The sequence below is a fragment of the Bos grunniens genome, chromosome 27 (assembly GCF_055505025.1).
Source record: "Bos grunniens cultivar Pamir isolate PY7600 chromosome 27, Bosgru_T2T1.0, whole genome shotgun sequence".
Taxonomy (NCBI): domain Eukaryota; kingdom Metazoa; phylum Chordata; class Mammalia; order Artiodactyla; family Bovidae; genus Bos; species Bos grunniens.
In genome coordinates, this window is record NC_141191.1 from 25,155,459 (window position 1) to 25,175,705 (window position 20,247).

Below are 20,247 nucleotides of genomic sequence, written 5' to 3' on the forward strand. Positions count from 1 at the left end.
TCTACTCTGAGCTTCTGCTTTTTATTGGTAAAATCTGGAAGATACTGTAAATATTTATATCACCGGGTCATTTTGAGCATCAGATGAGACTTTGAATGTGCCAGTTGGGTCACATACAGTATAACAAACAAATTTCTGTTTTGTTTTTTTTTTAAAAAGCAGAGGTCAAATGAATCGAGAAAGAAAGAATCATGGCATTTCACTCTGTGGTCAAATCACTCATCTGTATTGAAATAACATGGGCATACAAAGGATAGTTCCAGCTCCTCCTCAGTTAAGGATTCTGCAGCTAAGATCTGTCAAAATAAAGGAATTACTACTGTCACCATCTTCATCATCGTCATCGTCTTCTAGTATCTAGTTTTATTGCACTATGCCATGGATTAAGTGCTTTACATGTATTATCAGCTCATCATTATTATTATAGCCCAATATTACTATTTCTGTCAATGATTTTCATTATTCCTATCCTTGAAGTGATAAAACTGGGGAAGACAGAACCTAAGTAATGAATGCAAATCACCAGAAAAAGAAAAAGATTGTTTAACAGACATCTTGCCCTCACAAAAAAATAGAGATAATAAACACCAGCCACCAATAGGTGTTGGACATTGACGTATTCCTTAGTCCTGCCAAAACGTCTCTGTATAAAATAGGATAATAACAGTACCCACTACATAGAGTACTTATTGCTCATGAATATTGTTACTAAGGAGACAGTGAAAGGACAACACCAAATGCAGGGCCTGATCCACTGCTGCTGCTAAGTCACTTCAGTCGTGTCCGACTCTGTGCGACCCCATAGACGGCAGCCCACTAGGCTCCTCTGTCCCTGGCATTTTCCAGGCAAGAATACTGGAGTGGGTTGCCATTTCCTTCTCCAGTGCACGAAAGTGAAAAGTGAAAGTGAAGTCTCTCAGTCGTGCCCGACTCTTAGTGACCCCATGGACTGCAGCCTACCAGGCTCCTCTGTCCGTGGGATTTTCCAGACAAGAGTATAGGAGTGGGGTGCCATTGCCTTCTCCAAGGGCCTGATCCACAGTAAACACTTAATACATGGAAGCTTTTTTACTATCACTATTACCATGATCATCAAAAGTTTCTAATGCACCAACTATTTCTTGGGTATTGGGGACAGTTGGTAGTAAAAACAATCTAAAATATACATAAGGAGATGAAAAAAATAAGCTGAGAATGATAGATATTAAATATAGAAGGATACCCCTGGTGGCTCAGCATCTGCAATGCAGGATACATGGGTTCAATCCCTCAGCTGGAAAGATCATCTGGAGATGATCTATATTCTTGCCTGGAAAATCCCATAGACAAAGGAGCCTGGCAGGCTACAGTCCATGGGGTCGCAAAGAGCTGGACACGACTAAACCACCACTACCGCAGAGGACAAAAGTTGATATCAGAGGCATCAATTCCTGATGGGAGACCAACCTAACAGAAGTAACTGAGTTCTCAAATGATTTCATGTTCCTGATTTCAGTGAAAGTTGTACTTATCAAATGGCTGAAATCTCAGGATCATGTTGTCACCGAGCTGTTTGAGCACCTGTGTTGCTGTAGCCCTATCTCTTATTTATACTTAGTGATTACTATGTCTACCGTTGGAGTGTTCTTAGAAATGATAGCAAAGCTAAAAATAGAAAGTGACCACTTAAAGCAAAGCCACATCTCACTATGCTGATGATAAAGCATTATAATTCATGTCTGTTGTGGAATAGAAGTATCTTTTTACAAAAAGGCAGAAATCACATTTCAGTCATATTGCTTTGCCATAAAAAAAGACAATGGAACATTTGATATAAAATTTAATTTTAAGCTGCTTCCTGTTGCATCAAAAATTTCAAGTGCAACAAGTTCAGAGCAAAAGCAATACTTTTCTTTGGTTTTAAGGGAGTTTGCAGAAAAGATATGAAGTCAAAATGCGAAATAATTAATCATTCGTTAATGAATTTATTTGCAGAAATACCTAAGCTACAGTGTAGTTCTAGATGCTCAAAGGGATCTGCATGAAATGGAACACTTACTGAGAAGACTATGTACATAAAAAAAGAAAATAAAACATGGAATCCCAAAGGAAATATAGATATCTAGAAATAACTGCATCCATGATACAATATTATCCCCCAAGACTGCGTTAATTCTGGGATCTCTTGGAAACCAATTATCTCCAGAAAACTTTTAGTGATATCAGGCAAATATCATGACATTTTAAAAGATTTAGTCACATTACACGTGGTTATTTAAGAAAATGTTCTGGGAATATGCAAACCTGGCTGACTTGAGCTATAAAGTGGTGATAAGTCAGACACTGCCAGTATCTGAGCTCCTCCCTGCAAGGGAATTGGAAACTACCAGGGATAGAGGAGCCTGGCGGGCTACAGTCCATGGGGTCACAGAGAATCGGACTGAGTGACTACACACACACACACACACACGCACACACACACGGCTACATTATATAGGAGGAAGCTGGAGGTAAAAATAGGACAACTCAGAAATAATAATTCGCAATTTTTTAACAGCTTTCTTTTTTCCGATGAGCTGACTTCTAGTGGATTGACTGTGTTAATTTTCAAATATACTTGCTTCCTGGAACATATTTGACTCTGAGAGCTAAGAAGGAGAAAAGATTACCAAGCTCAGTAAAACTAATATATACATGAAAATAGGTAAACATTTTAAAAAGTATTTTAATTGGGTACCTATTTCTTCATTCTTTTTCTTAAGATCAAAAATGATGGAAGCTTAGATGTGTCTGCCGGAAAAAGTGATGTACTACTTACTCCATTGACTTAGTTTATTCTAGGTGGTTTACCCTATAATTTAAAAGGCTGTTGATAATTTCCAGACAGCCTAAAGACATAGAAGCTTTTCCAGATATAATATTTTAAGCTCTATTAAGTAATTTATCAATAAAGGATTTTAATAGGAGTTTGTTTTTTCCACAGACAGCTGATGAGGGATAATGAATAACTACCAACTTTTGACACAGTATGTAAAAGTAGATGAATAATGACTTTGTGAAGGAATAGACCCAGATTGCCACTAAAAAAAGGAAATCTGCATACGATCATATAGTGAGAAATTTTTGCATCATGTTATGCAAAAACATTAGGCTTAAGGAGAGGAGGAGGTTTCTCTCTCCTTAAGCCTAATTCTAACCCTGTCTAATTTGGATTAGAGAGCATGAATATTTTAAAGAATAAGTGCTAATTGTGTTTTATTAAAAGTTGGCTACCCTGACTAGACTCATAGAAATGTTTTTTTAAAATATGTGATTTTCTTTTTTTTTTGGCTATTTGTTCATCATGCATTTACATACAGGGATTGAGATTAACCATGTCTGTCCCAGGCTTTCTCGCTGATCCTAAGCCTCCTGAATACGTGACACCAGTTTTGCATGTTAAAGCACTCCTCTCATGTTATCATTGAGTTGGGGGCAGTGGAAGGTGCCCAGATGTGCTACAGTTTAGTTTGCTAGATGATTTGTTCTTTGACAGCTCCATCAAGAAAATGAATTCCATTTCGACCTCCACCCATGCTCACTGTCAGGAAGATTTACTTTGCCATTCTGAGCACACATTTGAAGACCTGTGTCTGTTTGACTGTTGTTGATCCTGTTCTGATTGTCTAATTCAACTCAATAAGTGTTTGGGTGGCATGATATGCAAAGTTGACTCCCCGAGGGCAGGCCAAGATCCATTAAGATGTCAAATCATTATAGGATGCTCAGATTCCCCATCTCTCCATATCACCAACTTGACCCTTATATTAGTAACAGCATGGGCCATTGTATTAATAGAAATGTTCTTTTCTTGGTTCAGGAGCATTCTCTATTCTTGCAAGAGTTCATGTTAGGGAATTTAATCCGTGTGTGTGTGCATAGTGTGCATAGTCCAACACTTTGCCACCCCAATGGACTGTAGTCTGCCAGGCTTCTCTGACCATGGGGTTTCCCAGGCAAGAATACTGGAGTGGGTTGCCATTTCCTACCCTGGGGAATCTTCCCGACCAAGGGATCGAACCCGTGTCTCCTATGTGTTCTGCATTATAGGTGGATTCTTTACCTACTGAGCCATCAGGGAAGGAGCTTAACTTACTTTTAATTAAAAGGAGATTATTCCCCTTATAATATTCATTCCTTCTCCCAGTGACTGAATACATACTATGTGGTAACTATTTCCCACACACACATGCACACACACATATGCACATATGCGTTACAACAGTAGTAGGAGAAAAACATGACCTAGAAATTTAATACAGGATGTGTAATTAAGAAGAAAGACGTAAAGGAAAACCAGAAGTAATTCTAGCCAAGCTGTCTAGAAGAAAGTAGGAAAATACAGAGAAACCAGCAGTACTGTTATGCCTTTATTTTCTCTTCTGTTAATATGCAGCATCTGTGTGAAGGTGTCTAAAAACAACCCAGGAGTCAATCATGTGCATGTGCGTGTGTGTGTATTTATTTATATATGTGCACGTATATCTATATATGTCATCTGTGCTCTGAAAGGACAAAACAACTTAATATATATTTAGGTTTATATTCCCAGTGTTTAGCAGACTGTCTGCAGCCCAGGCGTGCATGCTCAGTCACTCAGTCGTGTCTGACTCTCTGCGACCCCATGGACTATAGCCCACCAGGCTCCTTTGTCCATGGTATTTCCCAGGCAAAAATACTGGAGTGGGTTGCCATTTCCTACTCCAGGAGATCATCTCAGTCCAGGGATCAAACCCGTGTCTCTTGCATCTCCTGCATTCGCAGGTGGTTTCTTTTATCACTGAGCTACCTGGGAAGCCTTCTGTAGCCTGTTCAGTCCTAAATAAATACTTGTTGAATAAATGACTATGATCAGGCAGTGTTGCTGTCAGTTCTAAGGTACTGCCCACTTGATTTCAGCCACAAGTACTTCATTTGCCCCGAGTTCTCCCAGGCTATCGTGTCAGCAGTAGTGATTCCCATCGGGTTCTTCTTCCCTGAGGACCACTGCCAGGTCAAAATACAAAATGTGTGTTCATTTCAGAAGCAGTTGCAAAAGAGAGCATGATAGCTTGATGTCAGAAATAAGTCAGGGATTCTCAAACTAGAATGTCTTCCATTGTTTTTAGTACTATATTCAACCTTGATTCATTTTAAAATACAGACTGTATGCCACAAAATGTTTATGTTAAAGGGTGGTAAGTGTTACAAAATGAGCCCACATAATACATTTTAAATCACTCTGTGTCCAAACATCCTATGCCCTAACATCACAAAAAGCAAATGTGGACATTTCACAAATATTTTCCAGAATCATTACATAATTAGAGGTACATAGGGTTTCTTGTTATATTAATACAGTGGTGTTTGAACACATACATTTAAAAAAGTGAAAAATCCCCATGGAAATTCACTTCATAAAATCAACACCCTAGAATGACTTACGCTTTTCCAGATCCCTCATCCAAACCCTGAGCAGCTGAGCTCATTCTGAATGAAACTGCATAATAACGATTATTTTAAAAAATGGTAATAGAAGTTTGCAAAGTAAGTCATCAGTAGTTAGAAATGTAATTTTGAATAAGACAGCCTGTTGAGAAGGCTCAAAGGGAAACTTAGGTTTTTTACAAAGACTTCTGAATCTTACAGGACAGACTCGAGTCAATTCAGATGACTTAGAAAATGAGTCCCGGGTGCTCATATGTGATGGACAATAATGTTCTCAGTCACTCAGTTGTGTCCGACTCTGTGACCCCATGGACTGTAGCCCGCCAGGCTCCTCTGTCCATGGAATTGGAATTTTTCAGGCAAGAATATTGGAGTGGGTTGCCATTTTCCTATTCCAGTGGATCTTCCCGACCCAGCAATAGAACCCGCATCCCTTGCATCTCCTGCATTGGCAGTCAGATTCTTTACCCCTAGCACCCTCCGGGCAGCCCAGACAATAATAATCATATTTTAATTAATACTGTTTTCCGCCTTTAGATCCTGCAGACAGATTTTTAACTATAAATCTTACAAATCAGAATTTAATTAAGTGTGAATAAGAAAGCTTGTTGAGATAATTAAAAAAAAATCTATCAGACCACAGGATTTGGAGTGAATGTCCACGCTATAGTGGTGATGGTCATAATGAAAATTAGAAAATTTTATGTCTTTGAGATGAAGACACTATAAATTCACAGGAATGATATTGGAAGTGTCCAAAGGACCTAGATAAGAAATTAGGACAGAAGGAGTTAATGGTGTATGAACCTGTCTAATTTACAGTCTCTCTTTACATCTAGATTGTCTCAGAACTGTTTAACTGTCTTCCTTTGATGTTATAAAAATACTTGCCAGAGTTGAGTGCAATAAGTTAACTAATATTATGGTAAGGACTTAAAGGCAAAACTTTTATGTAATCTGTTCCCCAGGGGGTTAATAAAACTCTTTCACCTTCTTCATCAAAGAAATAAAACCAGAAGTCAGCCTCAACTTAAATGTAAATGTGGCTTAGAAATGACACAGTAATACCACTTGGCATTTCTTAAGTTAGCCTGCTCTTTCTACGCTGGATAAAAATAAAGAAAAGAAAGCATCTAAAACAGAACCGCCCTATTACAACCCAAATTTGCCCATGAAAGCAGAAATTTTCTGGCCTGCATCTATGCGTTTTTTCCACTTTCCGTAGCCTCCCACACGATAATGACTTATGCATGGAATTCAGGGACTTTATATTTTTCTTTTGAATGCAAAATGAATGCCAACATGGAAAATGTGAATGCTGGCCATTTTCAAAAAGATACACACTGACCTCTAAGGAAACCAAATAGCATCCAGAATGCTATTTGGTCAGTCTGGGGTACCAGAATTCTAGTACATTCCTGGTCTTTACAGGATGAGAATATTTACCTTTCTGGCATGTGCTTAGTCAGAATAGCTTGAAATTTTTGGTGGACAGTCAGACTCCTTTTCAATAGACTGAAGTGACCCAAAACCAGCACCGCGGTTAATCTTGTTTATGACTGAAATCAATAAGCCAGTCCATGTTATGTGCTGACCGTTCTTGTGTGGCGTAGAAACTAGAAGTGTCTGCTCTTGAATGAGATTTTTTATTTTACAATTCAGTCATTAGGTTTCATTATGGGACACAATTTGGATTAGTCATTTTTATAAGGTTGCGTTTACATTGGTGTAATTTGTTGCCTTTAACTAAGGCTTTGAATAATTCAAGGCAGAGAGGATGGATGGATATCTGGAATGTGTTTATATCCTGACCTTATCTTATGCTTGGTTTTCATGTTTACTTAAAATTTTTATGGCCAAATTCTAACAGAAATATACAAACTAAACTCCTTGGAAGCCAAACAGAATGAGACTGAAATTCCTAAAGAACTGTTTCAATTGTCTTACTGTGCTCACATCTTTTTGATTCACCTGAATCCTTACCTGAAGAGTTTAGATTTTATACCTATTAAAGGTGTCTGGGAGGAAAGGAGGCTGTAGAATCTCATTCCATGGAGACAATGAAGTTTGTTGCCTCTCTGGGTCTTAGAACTGGTGCCTACTTTGAATCCAGGCTTACCCTGAGATATGTAGCCTTAAGCAAGTCATTTAACTTCTCTAAGCTTTAACAATACTAGCTTGCAAACTGGTCATGGTAGCAAAGGGATGTATGTAAATATATTTAACCCGAAAGTGGGCTAAGGCGTGTCCTATTCTTTGTGACCCCATGGACTAGAGCCTACCAGGCTCCTCCGTCCATGGAATTTTCCAGGCAAGAACACTGGAGTGGGTTGCCATTTCCTTCTCCAGGGGATCTTCCCGACCCAGGGATCGAACCCAGATCTCCCTCATTGCAGGCACTTTACCATCTGAGCCACCTGGGAAGCCCATTTAACCAAAGGCATTGCAAATGGTGTGTGGTATGCCTTCTTATGCATGAATTATGTGTTAATATGAGCTAAACTGATTACCCCGGGAGTTTCTTAGTCACTGCCTGGGGTAAATGTGTCCTGGTGATTTGGGGTCTGTATTAGCTCTTTCACATGCTAATATATTACACTGTTGTCTCTGTAGCTCAGGTTTTGCATGAGTAGTTCCCTGGTGACCTTTGGTGCAATTCAAACCAAACAGCCAATAGATTTCTCTAGCAATTTGTTTCCACAAAAGTTAACCAGGGAAGCGTGTAAGCTAGAGCAACTTGTTTCTTCTGGTGAATTATTAAGTATAGCAGTCCAGTTATTTTCCTAGTGGGATTTTTAATTATACACACACACACACACACACACACGCTTGTGCTCCTGCTGTCGCTCAGTCGTGTCTAATTCTCTGTGACCCCATGCACTGTAGCCCGCCAGGCTCCCCTGTCCTTGGGATTCTCCAGGCAAGAATACTGGAGTGTGTTGCCATCTCTTCCTCCAGGGATCTTCCCAACCCAGGGATCAAACCCACATCTCTTCTGTCTCCTGCATTGACAGGCAGGTTCTTTACCACTAGCACTACTGGGTTATTCATTAATAGGTCAGTCAATCCAGCTATATTTAAAAGTATTGTCAATGATTTTTGACCAGAGATACTAAATGTAAAATTTTCTTCTATTAGCCTGCTTCTTGAAGAAATAACCCTATTAAGGTTGTTAATTGGAAGTTTTATTGAAACCTCTTATTTAATCTTTCATAGCATTGCTTAAGCACTCTCTTTTCCACAATAGATTTTGACTTTAGAATTATATCCTGAACTCTATGTATATATTTTATTTTTTTAATAGGTGGTGAAATGACAAAACTTCCTCTCTTCTTCAATCAGTGAATTTGAAGTAATCTTTCATCAAGTTTCATCTCCTTTAGTCTCATACGGAATGTATCTCTCTGTCTGTTGTTAAACTACGATGACATGTCTGTAGCTATCAGAAAGAGAAGCTGGGAAGAACATGTGACCCAATGGATGGGACAGCCTTTTAGTTCTGATGATTGTAACACAGCATGTCATCATGGACTAGTAGCTGACAGCTTGCAGGCAAGTATGGAAAAAGATGCAACTCTAAATGTGGACCGCAAAGAGAGGTGTGTTTCACTCCCAGACTGCTGTCATGGCTCAGACCTGAGAGAGATTCCTGAGGGGCCAGTGGGTCACATTTCAAAGGAGGTGGATGAAGATGACAGCCATGAAGGTGAAGATCAGTTCCTTTCTCTGGAGGCCAGCACAGAAACACTCGTGCATGTTTCTGATGAGGACACCGATTCTGATCTGTACCTCACAGATGATAAACAGATTCTAACTACTCAAGGGCCTGAAACATCAGACCAACATAGCGTCAAAGGAGCAGGCTCCTTAGTAAAGACGCTGCCCATTGTGGAAAGTAACCAAGATTCTTATGACTCCTGGGGAATGGCTGGTGGAGTTGATTTAGGGCTGGTTGAGGAAAAGGGGGACAAGAAAGTTGTTGACATGGTGAGTAAAAGCCTGGAGCTTTGTAAGGAGATAAGCTTAAGTGAAATAAAAGATCGGTCCAAAATGAATGCTTGCAGTTCTTTGAATGTGAAAGATATTGTGCCAGAAAAGCAGTTGGTTAATTCTGCTGTAATTGCTCAACATCGAAGGAAACCCGACTTCCCTAAAGATGAACATGAAAGCAACACCTGCAGTGCAGTACAAGATAAGTTATTGGCTATTCCTCGTATGGACAGAGGACTGCCATTATTAAAAACAGATCCTGGAAGCTGCCTTCTGCAGCCTCCTTCCTGCCCTAGTGGAATGTCAGCTGAAAATGGCCTGGAGACGAGTGGTTTCTCAGAACATCAAAACAAAAGTCTTCCAAAGTTCAACTCAGGAGATGGCATGCAGTGTTTACACTTCAAGGAGACTCTGGCCACCCAGGAACCCACAGATAACCAAGTCAGACTTCGTAAAAGAAAGGTAAGACGCATGCACCAATTATCTGGCTTTTGGAATTTTGTAAATATCCTTGTTTCCATCATTTATTATTCTTGCTAGGGTTAAAAAGATATGTTGCTGTTTCTTTTGCCCCATAGTGTAGCTGTATGACTTAAAGAGAATCTTGGGAAAATCATCACAATATGTAAAAATTAAAACAGGATAACCTATTTCACTAGTGATATTTATAATGGTTCCTGAGCATTTTATTTTGGAATTGTGTTGAAGACAGAACTGATTTCACTTTCTTTGGAATTAAATAGCTACCAGATAGCTCATAGATCTGAAGGGCAATCTCTAATTTTCTGAAAGAATATCATGATATCTTTAAATTAAAATTATATATTTCAGTTTGTTTCTCTTTCCCCTTTAGAAAATATATTTTATTATAATAAAAGTGGTATAAGTCACATATTTTAAATGAGCCCTTTGCATATACCAAGGCAAAAGTACCCCCTTCCCCCAAAATATGCTAATGCTATTTTAAATGATACCCTGGCACATTTGCTATCCATAGCTATATGAACTTTCTGTTAACTTTTGACCAAAAGGATCAATAACTGAAATAAAATTTTATGCTGAGGCACCTTTGACTAATCCTGTAGATACCCTGATCCCTTGAGAAGTGTGCAAGTGAGAGACACAAGGATTGGAGACAAACTGCATGAATCATGGTTTGGTTAGAGAACTCTTGACTAAAGTTTGTCATACCTTCAGGATTTCCCCAGCATTCTTCCCACAATGTAGTACTCTAAAGTCCTGATGTAAATATGAGTACCATTTCTTCTGTAAATCTAACATGCCATTGACATTTAAAAAAACCCTGCAGATTGGACATTTCAGGGCAGCAACCTTGCCCTTCTTGATACAATATGAGTCCATAATTCCAACTCTCCTAAGACAAAACTAAACTTCTCAGTTCTGCACAACTGGAGCTATCAAGAATGAGAAGCAAAAACTCCAGCTCCCTTTTGGTGAAGAAATCTGGTTTCCATAAACCATAAACGTCGTTTTGCTAACAAACTAGATCAGTAACGTGTCGTAAGTTTAAGTGAAGTAAAAACTTTACAGCAAAGATCAATGTGCACAAACTGTTAATACATGCCCACAGAGCATTCTGTGCTTCGGCGAACTCTTCCTTTCTTGCATAAATTGTATTAGAATGTTAATGCTGCATAAAGTTGTTATGATTGGAATGCTCAGGTTGCTTTTTCAGAAATGTCCATATAGTCAATCAAATCTGTTGGAGGGAATGCAATAATGACATAAGAAAGTATTAACTGACCTATGACATAGTTCCCCTAAAATATGACAGACCCTGCCCAACTGCCGACAGGAACATTAAACATTCCAGAAACATATGCTCACCACTTGGACACTTATATCAATTCTAAGAATGCAAGAAGGAATTTGCTCTTGGATGTGTCACTATAGCATGGTTGCATTACGAGAGCCATAATTATATCTCATTTACAAGTTCTAACTTAAATGTGCTATTTTAAGCATTTCATCATTCTAAAGTATTATGACATTGTCTGGAGGAGTGTTTGTTTTGACTCTACAACTCATTTGGGGTGCTCTGTAATAAACAGATTAAATTAAAAATTTGAGGTTTGGAAATTACTCTGGAAAAGTATGGTTACAAGAGAAGATACCTCTAGAATCAGTGTGTAGGAAGTTTTGTTCGATTTGATTTTGAATGCATGTTATAATAGCTTCAAGTTGCCCACTAGCCATTTTAGAACTTTACCAAGAGAAATAATAAAACAAATGCATAAATATATATGTACAGATATGTCCATCATTGTATTGTATGTTACTGACAAAAAGGACATAACATAAATTTCCATCAATCAAGGATGTATAATCAAATTCAAAAGCAGAGACATTACTTTGCCAACAAAGGTTCATCTAGTCAAGGCTATGGTTTTTCCTGTGGTCATGTATGGATGTGAGAGTTGGACTGTGAAAAAGGCTGAGTGCTGAAGAATTAATGCTTTTGAACTGTGGTGTTGGAGAAGACTCTTGAGAGTCCCTTGGACTGCAAGGAGATCCAACCAGTCCATTCTGAAGGAGATCAGCCCTGGGATTTCTTTGGAAGGAATGATGCCAAGGCTGAAACTCCAGTACTTTGGCCACCTCATGCGAAGAGTTGACTCATTGGAAAAGATTCTGATGCTGGGAGGGATTGGGGGCAGAAGGAGAAGGGGACGACAGAGGATGAGATGGCTGGATGGCATCACTGATTCTATGAATGTGAGTCTGAGTGAACTCCGAGAGTTGGTGATGGACAGGGAGGCCTGGCGTGCTGCGATTCATGGGGTCGCAAAGAATTGGACATGACTGAACGACTGATCTGATCTGAATCATTGTTTAGTGTATAATGATTGTTTAATCTGTAGTTTGGAATGGTATGCAGCCATGAAAAAGATGGATTGAGATCATGTTCTCTAACTGAACGGTACTCATGATATAGAGTGTGTAGAAAAAGACAGTGGCAGGCCAATATTTGTAGCGTGTCTCAGTCTGATAAGATGAAATATGTGGATACAGACATAGAAATATAGATGGGTTATGACCCTCTCTAAATGCCTACCTAAATAAGAATATGCAAAATTCTAGATAAATAGGCACAAAATTGTTGACAACATTTACTTTGAGATAACAGAAGTAAAAGGTTAGAGGCAGGGCATTTCCATTTTTGGCCTATATATTTTTTATAAAAGGTGTTGTGTCTGACTCTTTGAGACTCCATGGACTATACGGTCCATGGAATTCTCCAGACCAGAATACTGGAGTGGGTAGCTGTTCCCTTCTTCAGGGGATCTTCCCAATCCAGGGATCAAACCCAGGTCTCTTGCGTGGCAGGTGGATTCTTTATCAGCTGAGCCTCCAGGGGAACTCAAAGGTAGTACTATTCTGAGCAAAATGCATACAATGAGCAGATACAAAAACAAAATAATATTAGATCCTAATATTAGACTGTCTTCCTAGGTGGCTCAGTAGTAAACAATCCACCTGCCAATACAAGAGACTCAGGAGATGTGGGTTCAGTTAACTATTAGAAGCATTTTCTACATGGCATAAGATGACCCTTTATTTATACAGTTATTATGATTATTATTACTTTTATGACATGGAAGCAAATACAGACTTTTTCAGAATATCAACAAAAGTTTCAATCAACTACACAATTCTAGTGTAGCTAGTTTAAAACTTATCTCCAGATAAGCCTCCGGAGAGACACATGGACCATATTTTCACGTCTAAGGTCTTAGGGGCCTGATTGTGAAAGCAGTTTGCTAAGTTGTCTGTATATTTTAAACTATTTCTCAAGCATGGTGACAGCTTTGAGATTAGAGCTTAGAAAGGTAAAGCAGAATAAGCTAATAAAACTTTAGTTAGAGAACTTTAATCAGCTCATTATCTGATGGGCATATGAGTGAACCAAATCTGTCATTGAGTTTATGAACATGAATTTTTTGCAGGAGGGAGATCAGGTTTTAAGACTTGGAAAGAAAACAAAAACAAAAACAGAGCTTCTAAGAGTCGTTCTCAGAATGCACTGAAATACTACTCTAGAGTTATCATTGTAATTTAGACATAAATTCCTTCAAACCTATAAATATTGGCAGGCATTTGTTGTTCAGCATGATGTATTTTTTCTTGTTTTCCAGTGATATTTCTGGCCATCAAAGATAGCCAGACATACTTATTAGAAGTCTCAGTTGGAGTGACTACATTTGTAATAAATATAGATAAATATTGACCTTTTAAGCTAATAATTCCCTTCAATATGGTGAAATATATCATTAAATCAAAGCCACTGAAATCAAAGGAAAACCAAATAGATCATGAGCAGACATCAGTGCATGAGCCAAGAAGGTCATGTGGCATGTGACCAGCGCTTATAGGCTGTGGGTGGGTCTTTGGGGTAAGGCAGCTGGTTAAGAGCAATTCTCAGAGACAAGTTCCAAAGAAATGTGGGGGAGGAAGACAGTCTAAGAAGTGGTCTCTTCAAACCAGATGGGATGTGAAGATGGAAAACATGTAGGGAAAGACTTGAGGTTAGACTTTTTTTTTAAGAGCCAGTATATTTGTTCTTGATGGTGGTTTACTAATTAAAGAGAGTCTGAAATTAGTCTTCTCTAGAGACTATTTAAATAGTTCCCCAATTTTTGAATAGCCATAATAGTTGTATAAATATATAAAATATTTTTATTGGCTTGCATAAGACATAGTCCATGTTACCAAGCAGAGTAAACTACAAAAGATAATATAAAAATGATTTGAGCTTTGACATCCAATTTTTCCATTTGAACAAAAACCTCACATTCCAACAGGCAACAAAAGTATCCTTTATGTTATCGATCTGACTACTTTCACAGAAAATCAGTATAAACATGGCTTGACCAACATCTTTCTCTCACACATACATAATAATTACGGTAAGGTAAGGTAAGTCACTTCAGTCGTGTCCGACTCTGTGTGACCCCATAGACGGCAGCCCAACAGGCTCCCCCGTCCCTGGGACTCTCCAGGCAAGAACACTGGAGTGGGTTGCCATTTCCTTCTCCAGTGCATGAAAGTGAAAAGTGAAAGTGAAGTCGCTCAGTCGTGTCCAACTCTTAACAACCTCATGGACTGCAGCCTACCAGGCTCCTCCATCCATGAGATTTTCTAGGCAAGAGTACTGGAGTGGAGTGACATCACCTTCTCCGACATAATAATTGGGTAAAAGTAATTCTGGAATGGTATGTTTTCTAAACCTTAGACCCTCTTATCCATCTGGTCTACCACCTTGAGCATTTATCCATATCCCGATTAGTAAGAAGAGGGAAGTGTACTGGGATGACCACACTCCTGGGTAAAGGCAGGACCCAGAAAGAGCACATTTCTTTGTTTCAAATATTTCATATTCTAGAACTTAGCTGTATGGCCACATCTAGCAATAAGCACTGAGAAATAGAGTTTGTATCCTGGGCAATCTGGTGTCTGCTAAAAATTCTGTTACCAAAGAAGAAGAAAAAATGTATATTGAAGGATACCTGATAACATGAATATGTTGAGGAATTGCCCAAATTGCCCAAAGCCAAAACAGTATACTGTACATAGTAGTGTAGTGTTAGTTGCTCAGTCATGTCTCACTCTTTGAGTCCCTGTGGAATGTAGCCCGCCAGGCTCTTCTGTCCATGGGATTCTCCTGGCAAGAATACTGGGGTGGATTGCCATGCCCTCCTCCAAGATATCTTCCTGACCCAGGGATTGAACCTGGGTTTCCTGCATTGCAGGCAGACTCTTTACCGTCTGAGCCACCAGGGAAGCAGTGGTAGCTCAGATGGTAAATCCTATACTATACTATACTATACTATACTTTAAGTATAGTACATACTATACTATACTATACTTTAGTATAGTACATACTATACTTTATCTTTGGAGAAATATAATACATTCATTGTTGTTGTTTAGTCACTAAGTCTTGTCTGACTCTTTTGCAAACCCATGGATCATAGCCTGCCAGGCTCCTCTGTTCATGGGATTGCCCAGGCAAGAATACTGGATTGGGTCGCCAGTTTCTTCTACAGGGGATCTTTCTGACTCAGTGATTGAACTTGTATCTCCTACTCTGCAGGAGTGTTCTTACTCACTAAGCCACCGGGGAAACCCAATACATTCTGAAATGACTGAAAAAAATTAGCAATGACTGAAAAAAATAAAATATTTTCTCCTTCAGTTCAGTTCAGTCGTTCAGTCATGTCCAACTCTTTCTGACCCCATGAACCACAGCACGCCAAGCCTTCCTGTCCATCACCAACTCCTGGAGTTCACCCAAACTCATGTGCATCAAGTCGGTGATGCCATCCAGCCATCTCATCCTCGGTCATCACCTTCTCCTCCTGCCCCCAATCCCTCCCAGCATCAAGGTCTTTTCCAATGAGTCAGTTCTTCGCATGAGGTGGCCAAAGTATTGGAGTTTCAACTTCAGCATCAGTCCTTCCAATGAACACCCAGGACTGATCTCCTTTAAGATGGACTGGTTGGATCTCCTTGCAGTCCAAGGGACTCTCAAGAGTCTTCTCCAACACCACAGTTCAAAAGCATCAATTCTTCGGCGCTCAGCTTTCTTCACAGTCCAACTCTCACATCCATACGTGACCACTGGAAAAACTATAGCCTTGCCTAGATGGACCTTTGTTGGCAAAGTAATGTCTCTGCTTTTGAATATGCTATCTAGGTTGGTCATAATTTTTCTTTTTTTAAAATTTTATTTTATTTTTAAACTTTACAATATTGTATTGGTTTTGCCAAATATCGAAATGAATCCGCCACAGGTATACACGTGTTCCCCATCCTGAACCCTCCTCCCTCCTCCTTCCCCATACCATCCCTCTGGGTCGTCCCAGTGCACCAGCCCCAAGCATCCAGTACTGTGCATCAAACCTGGAATGGCGACTTGTTTCATATATGATATTATACGTATTTCAATGCCATTCTCCCAAATCATCCCACCCTCTCCCTCTCCCACAGAGTCCAAAATTCTGTTCTATACATCAGTGTCTCTTTTGCTGTCTTGTATACAGGGTTATTGTTACCATCTTTCTAAATTCCATATATATGCGTTAGTATACTGTATTGGCGGAGAAGGCAATGGCACCCCACTCCAGTACTCTTGCCTGGAAAATCCCACGGACGGAAGAGCCTGGTAGGCTGCAGTCCATGGGGTCGCTAAGAGTCGGACACGACTGAGCGACTTCACTTTCACTTTTCACTTTCATGCATTGGAGAAGGAAATGGCAACCCACTCCAGTGTACTTGCCTGGAGAATCCCAGGGATGGGGGAGCCTGGTGGCTACCGTCTATGGGATCACACAGAGTCGGACACGACTGAAGTGACTTAGCATAGCATAGCATAGCATACTGTATTGGTGTTTTTCTTTCTGGCTTACTTCACTTTGTATAATAGGCTCCAGTTTCATCCACCTCATTAGAACTGATTCAAATGTATTCTTTTTAATGGCTGAGTAATACTCCATTGTGTATATGTACCACCGCTTTCTTATCCATTCATCTGCTGATGGACATCTAGGTTGCTTCCATGTCCTGGCTATTATAAACAGTGCTGCGATGAACAGTGGGGTACACGTGTCTCTTTCCCTTCTGGTTTCCTCAGTGTGTATGCCCAGCAGTGGAATTGCTGGATCATAAGGCAGTTCTATTTCCAGTTTTTTAAGGAATCTCCACACTGTTCTCCATAGTGGCTGTACTAGTTTGCATTCCCACCAACAGTGTAAGAGGGTTCCCTTTTCTCCACACCCTCTCCAGCATTTATTGCTTGTAGACTTTTGGATCGCAGCCATTCTGACTGGCTTGAAATGGTACCTCATTGTGGTTTTGATTTGCATTTCTCTGATAATGAGTGATGTTGAGCATCTTTTCATGTGTTTGTTAGCCATCTGTATGTCTTCTTTGGAGAAATGTCTATTTAGTTCTTTGGCCCATTTTTTGATTGGGTCATTTATTTTTCTGGAGTTGAGCTGTAGGAGTTGCTTGTATATTTTTGAGATTAGTTGTTTGTCAGTTGCTTCATTTGCTATTATTTTCTCCCATTCTGAAGGCTGTCTTTTCACCTTGCTTATAGTTTCCTTTGTTGTGCAGAAGCTTTTAAGTTTAATTAGGCCCCATTTGTTTATTTTTGCTTTTATTTCCAATATTCTTGGAGGTGGGTCATGGAGGATCCTGCTGTGATGTATGTCGGAGAGTGTTTTGCCTATGTTCTCCTCTAGGAGTTTTATAGTTTCTGGTCTTATGTTTAGATCTTTAATCCATTTTCAGTTTATTTTTGTGTATGGTGTTAGAAAGTGCTCTAGTTTCATTCTTTTACAAGTGGTTGACCAGTTTTCCCAGCACCACTTGTTAAAGAGATTGTTTTAAATCCATTGTATATTCTTGCCTCCTTTGTCAAAGATAAGGTGTCCATATGTGTGTGGATTTATCTCTGGGCTTTCTATTTTGTTCCATTGGTCTATATTTCTGTCTTTGTGCCAGTACCATACTGTCTTGATGACTGTGGCTTTGTAGTAGAGCCTGAAGTCAGGTAGGTTGATTCCTCCAGTTCCATTCTTCTTTCTCAAGATAGCTTTGGCTATTTGAGGTTTTTTGTATTTCCATACAAATTGTGAAATTATTTGTTCTAGCTCTGTGAAGAATACCATTGGTAGCTTGATAGGGATTGCATTGAATCTATAAATTGCTTTGGGTAGTATACTCATTTTCACTATATTGATTCTTCCAATCCATGAACATGGTATATTTCTCCATCTATTAGTGTCCTCTTTGATTTCTTTCACCAGTGTTTTATAGTTTTCTATATATAGGTCTCTATTTTCTTTAGGTATATTATATTCCTAAGTATTTTATTCTTTCTGTTGCAATGGTGAATGGAATTGTTTCCTTAATTTCTCTTTCTGTTTTCTCATTATTAGTGTATAGGAATGCAAGGGATTTCTGTGTGTTGATTTTATATCCTGCAACTTTACTATAATCATTGATTAGTTCTAGTAATTTTCTGGTGGAGTCTTTAGGGTTTTCTATGTAGAGGATCATGTCATCTGCAAACAGTGAGAGTTTTACTTCTTCTTTTCCAATTTGGATTCCTTTTATTTCTTTTTCTGCTCTGATTGCTGTGGCCAAAACTTCCAAAACTATGTTGAATAGTAATGGTGAAAGTGGGCACCCTTGTCTTGTTCCTGACTTTAGAGGGAATGCTTTCAATTTTTCACCATTGAGGATAATGTTTGCTGTGGGTTTGTCATATATAGCTTTTATTATGTTGAGGTATGTTCCTTCTATTCCTGCTTTCTGGAGAGTTTTTTATCATAAATGGATGTTGAGTTTTGTCAAAGGCTTTCTCTGCATCTATTGAGATAATCATATGGTTTTTATTTTTCAATTTGTTAATGTGGTGTATTACATTGATTGATTTGCGGATATTGAAGAATCCTTGCATCCCTGGGATAAAGCCCACTTAGTCATGGTGTATGATCTTTTTAATGTGTTGTTGGATTCTGATTGCTAGAATTTTGTTAAGGATTTTTGCATCTATGTTCATCAGTGATATTGGCCTGTAGTTTTCTTTTTTTGTGGGATCTTTGTCAGGTTTTGTTATTAGGGTGATGGTAGCCTCATAAAATGAGTTTGGAAGTTTACCTTCCTCTGCAATTTTCTGGAAGAATTTGAGTAGGATAGGTGTTAGTTCTTCTCTAAATTTTTGGTAGAATTCAGCTGTGAAGCTGTCTGGACCTGGGCTTTTGTTTGCTGGAAGATTTTTGATTACAGTTTCAATTTCCGTGCTTGTGATGTGTCTGTTAAGCTTTTCTATTTCTTCCCAGTCCAGTTTTGCGAAGTTGTACTTTTCTAAGAATTTGTCCATTTCTTCCATGTTGTCCATTTTATTGGCATATAATTGCTGATAGTAGTCTCTTATGATCCTTTGTATTTGTGTGTTGTCTGTTGTGATCTCTCCATTTTCATTTCTAATTTTATTGATTTGACTTTTCTCCCTTTGTTTCTTGATGAGTCTGGCTAATGGTTTGTCAATTTTATTTATCCTTTCAAAGAACCAGCTTTTGGCTTTGTTGATTTTTGCTATGGTTTCTTTTGTTCCTTTTGCATTTATTTCTGCCCTAATTTTTAAGATTTCTTTCCTTCTACTAACCTTGGGGTTCTTCATTTCTTCCTTTTCTAGTTGCTTTAGGTGTAGAGTTAGGTTATTTATTTGACTTTTTTCTTGTTTCTTGAGGTATGCCTGTATTGCTATGAACTTTCCCCTTAGGACTGCTTTTAAAGTGTCCCACAGGTTTTGGGTCGTTGTGTTTTCATTTTCATTTATTTCTATGCAAATTTTGATTTCTTTTTTGATTTCTTCTGTGATTTGTTGGTTATTCAGCAGCGTGTTGTTCAGCCTCCATATGTTGGAATTTTTAATAGTTTTTCTCCTGTAATTGAGATCTAATCTTACTGCGTTGTGGTCAGAAAAGATGCTTGGAATGATTTCAATTTTTTTGAATTTACCAAGGCTAGATTTATGGCCCAGGATGTGATCTATCCTGGAGAAGGTTCCATGTGCGCTTGAGAAAAAGGTGAAATTCATTGTTTTGGGATGAAATGTCCTATAGATATCAATTAGGTTTAACTGGTCTATTGTATCATTTAAAGTTTGTGTTTCCTTGTTAATTTTCTGTTTAGTTGATCTATCCATAGGTGTGAGTGGGGTATTAAAGTCTCCCACTATTATTGTGTTATTGTTAATTTCTCCTTTCATACTTGTTA

The 20,247-nt window shown here is 38.8% G+C and overlaps 1 protein-coding gene across 4 annotated transcripts in view; it reads left to right on the forward strand.

The window, feature by feature from the left end:
• DLC1 (DLC1 Rho GTPase activating protein) overlaps window positions 1-20,247 on the forward strand; it is a 515,132-nt gene that overhangs the window by 81,457 nt on the left and 413,428 nt on the right. For all 4 annotated transcript variants that reach the window (XR_015156335.1, XM_086380730.1, XM_086380729.1 and 1 more), the window contains exon 2: window positions 8,750-9,897. Coding sequence is in view for 3 of the 4 variants with exons in the window: in XM_086380730.1 (XP_086236856.1) it covers window positions 8,875-9,897 (1,023 nt within the window). In the remaining variant the exon portion in view is untranslated. The remainder of the gene's footprint in view (window positions 1-8,749; window positions 9,898-20,247) is intronic.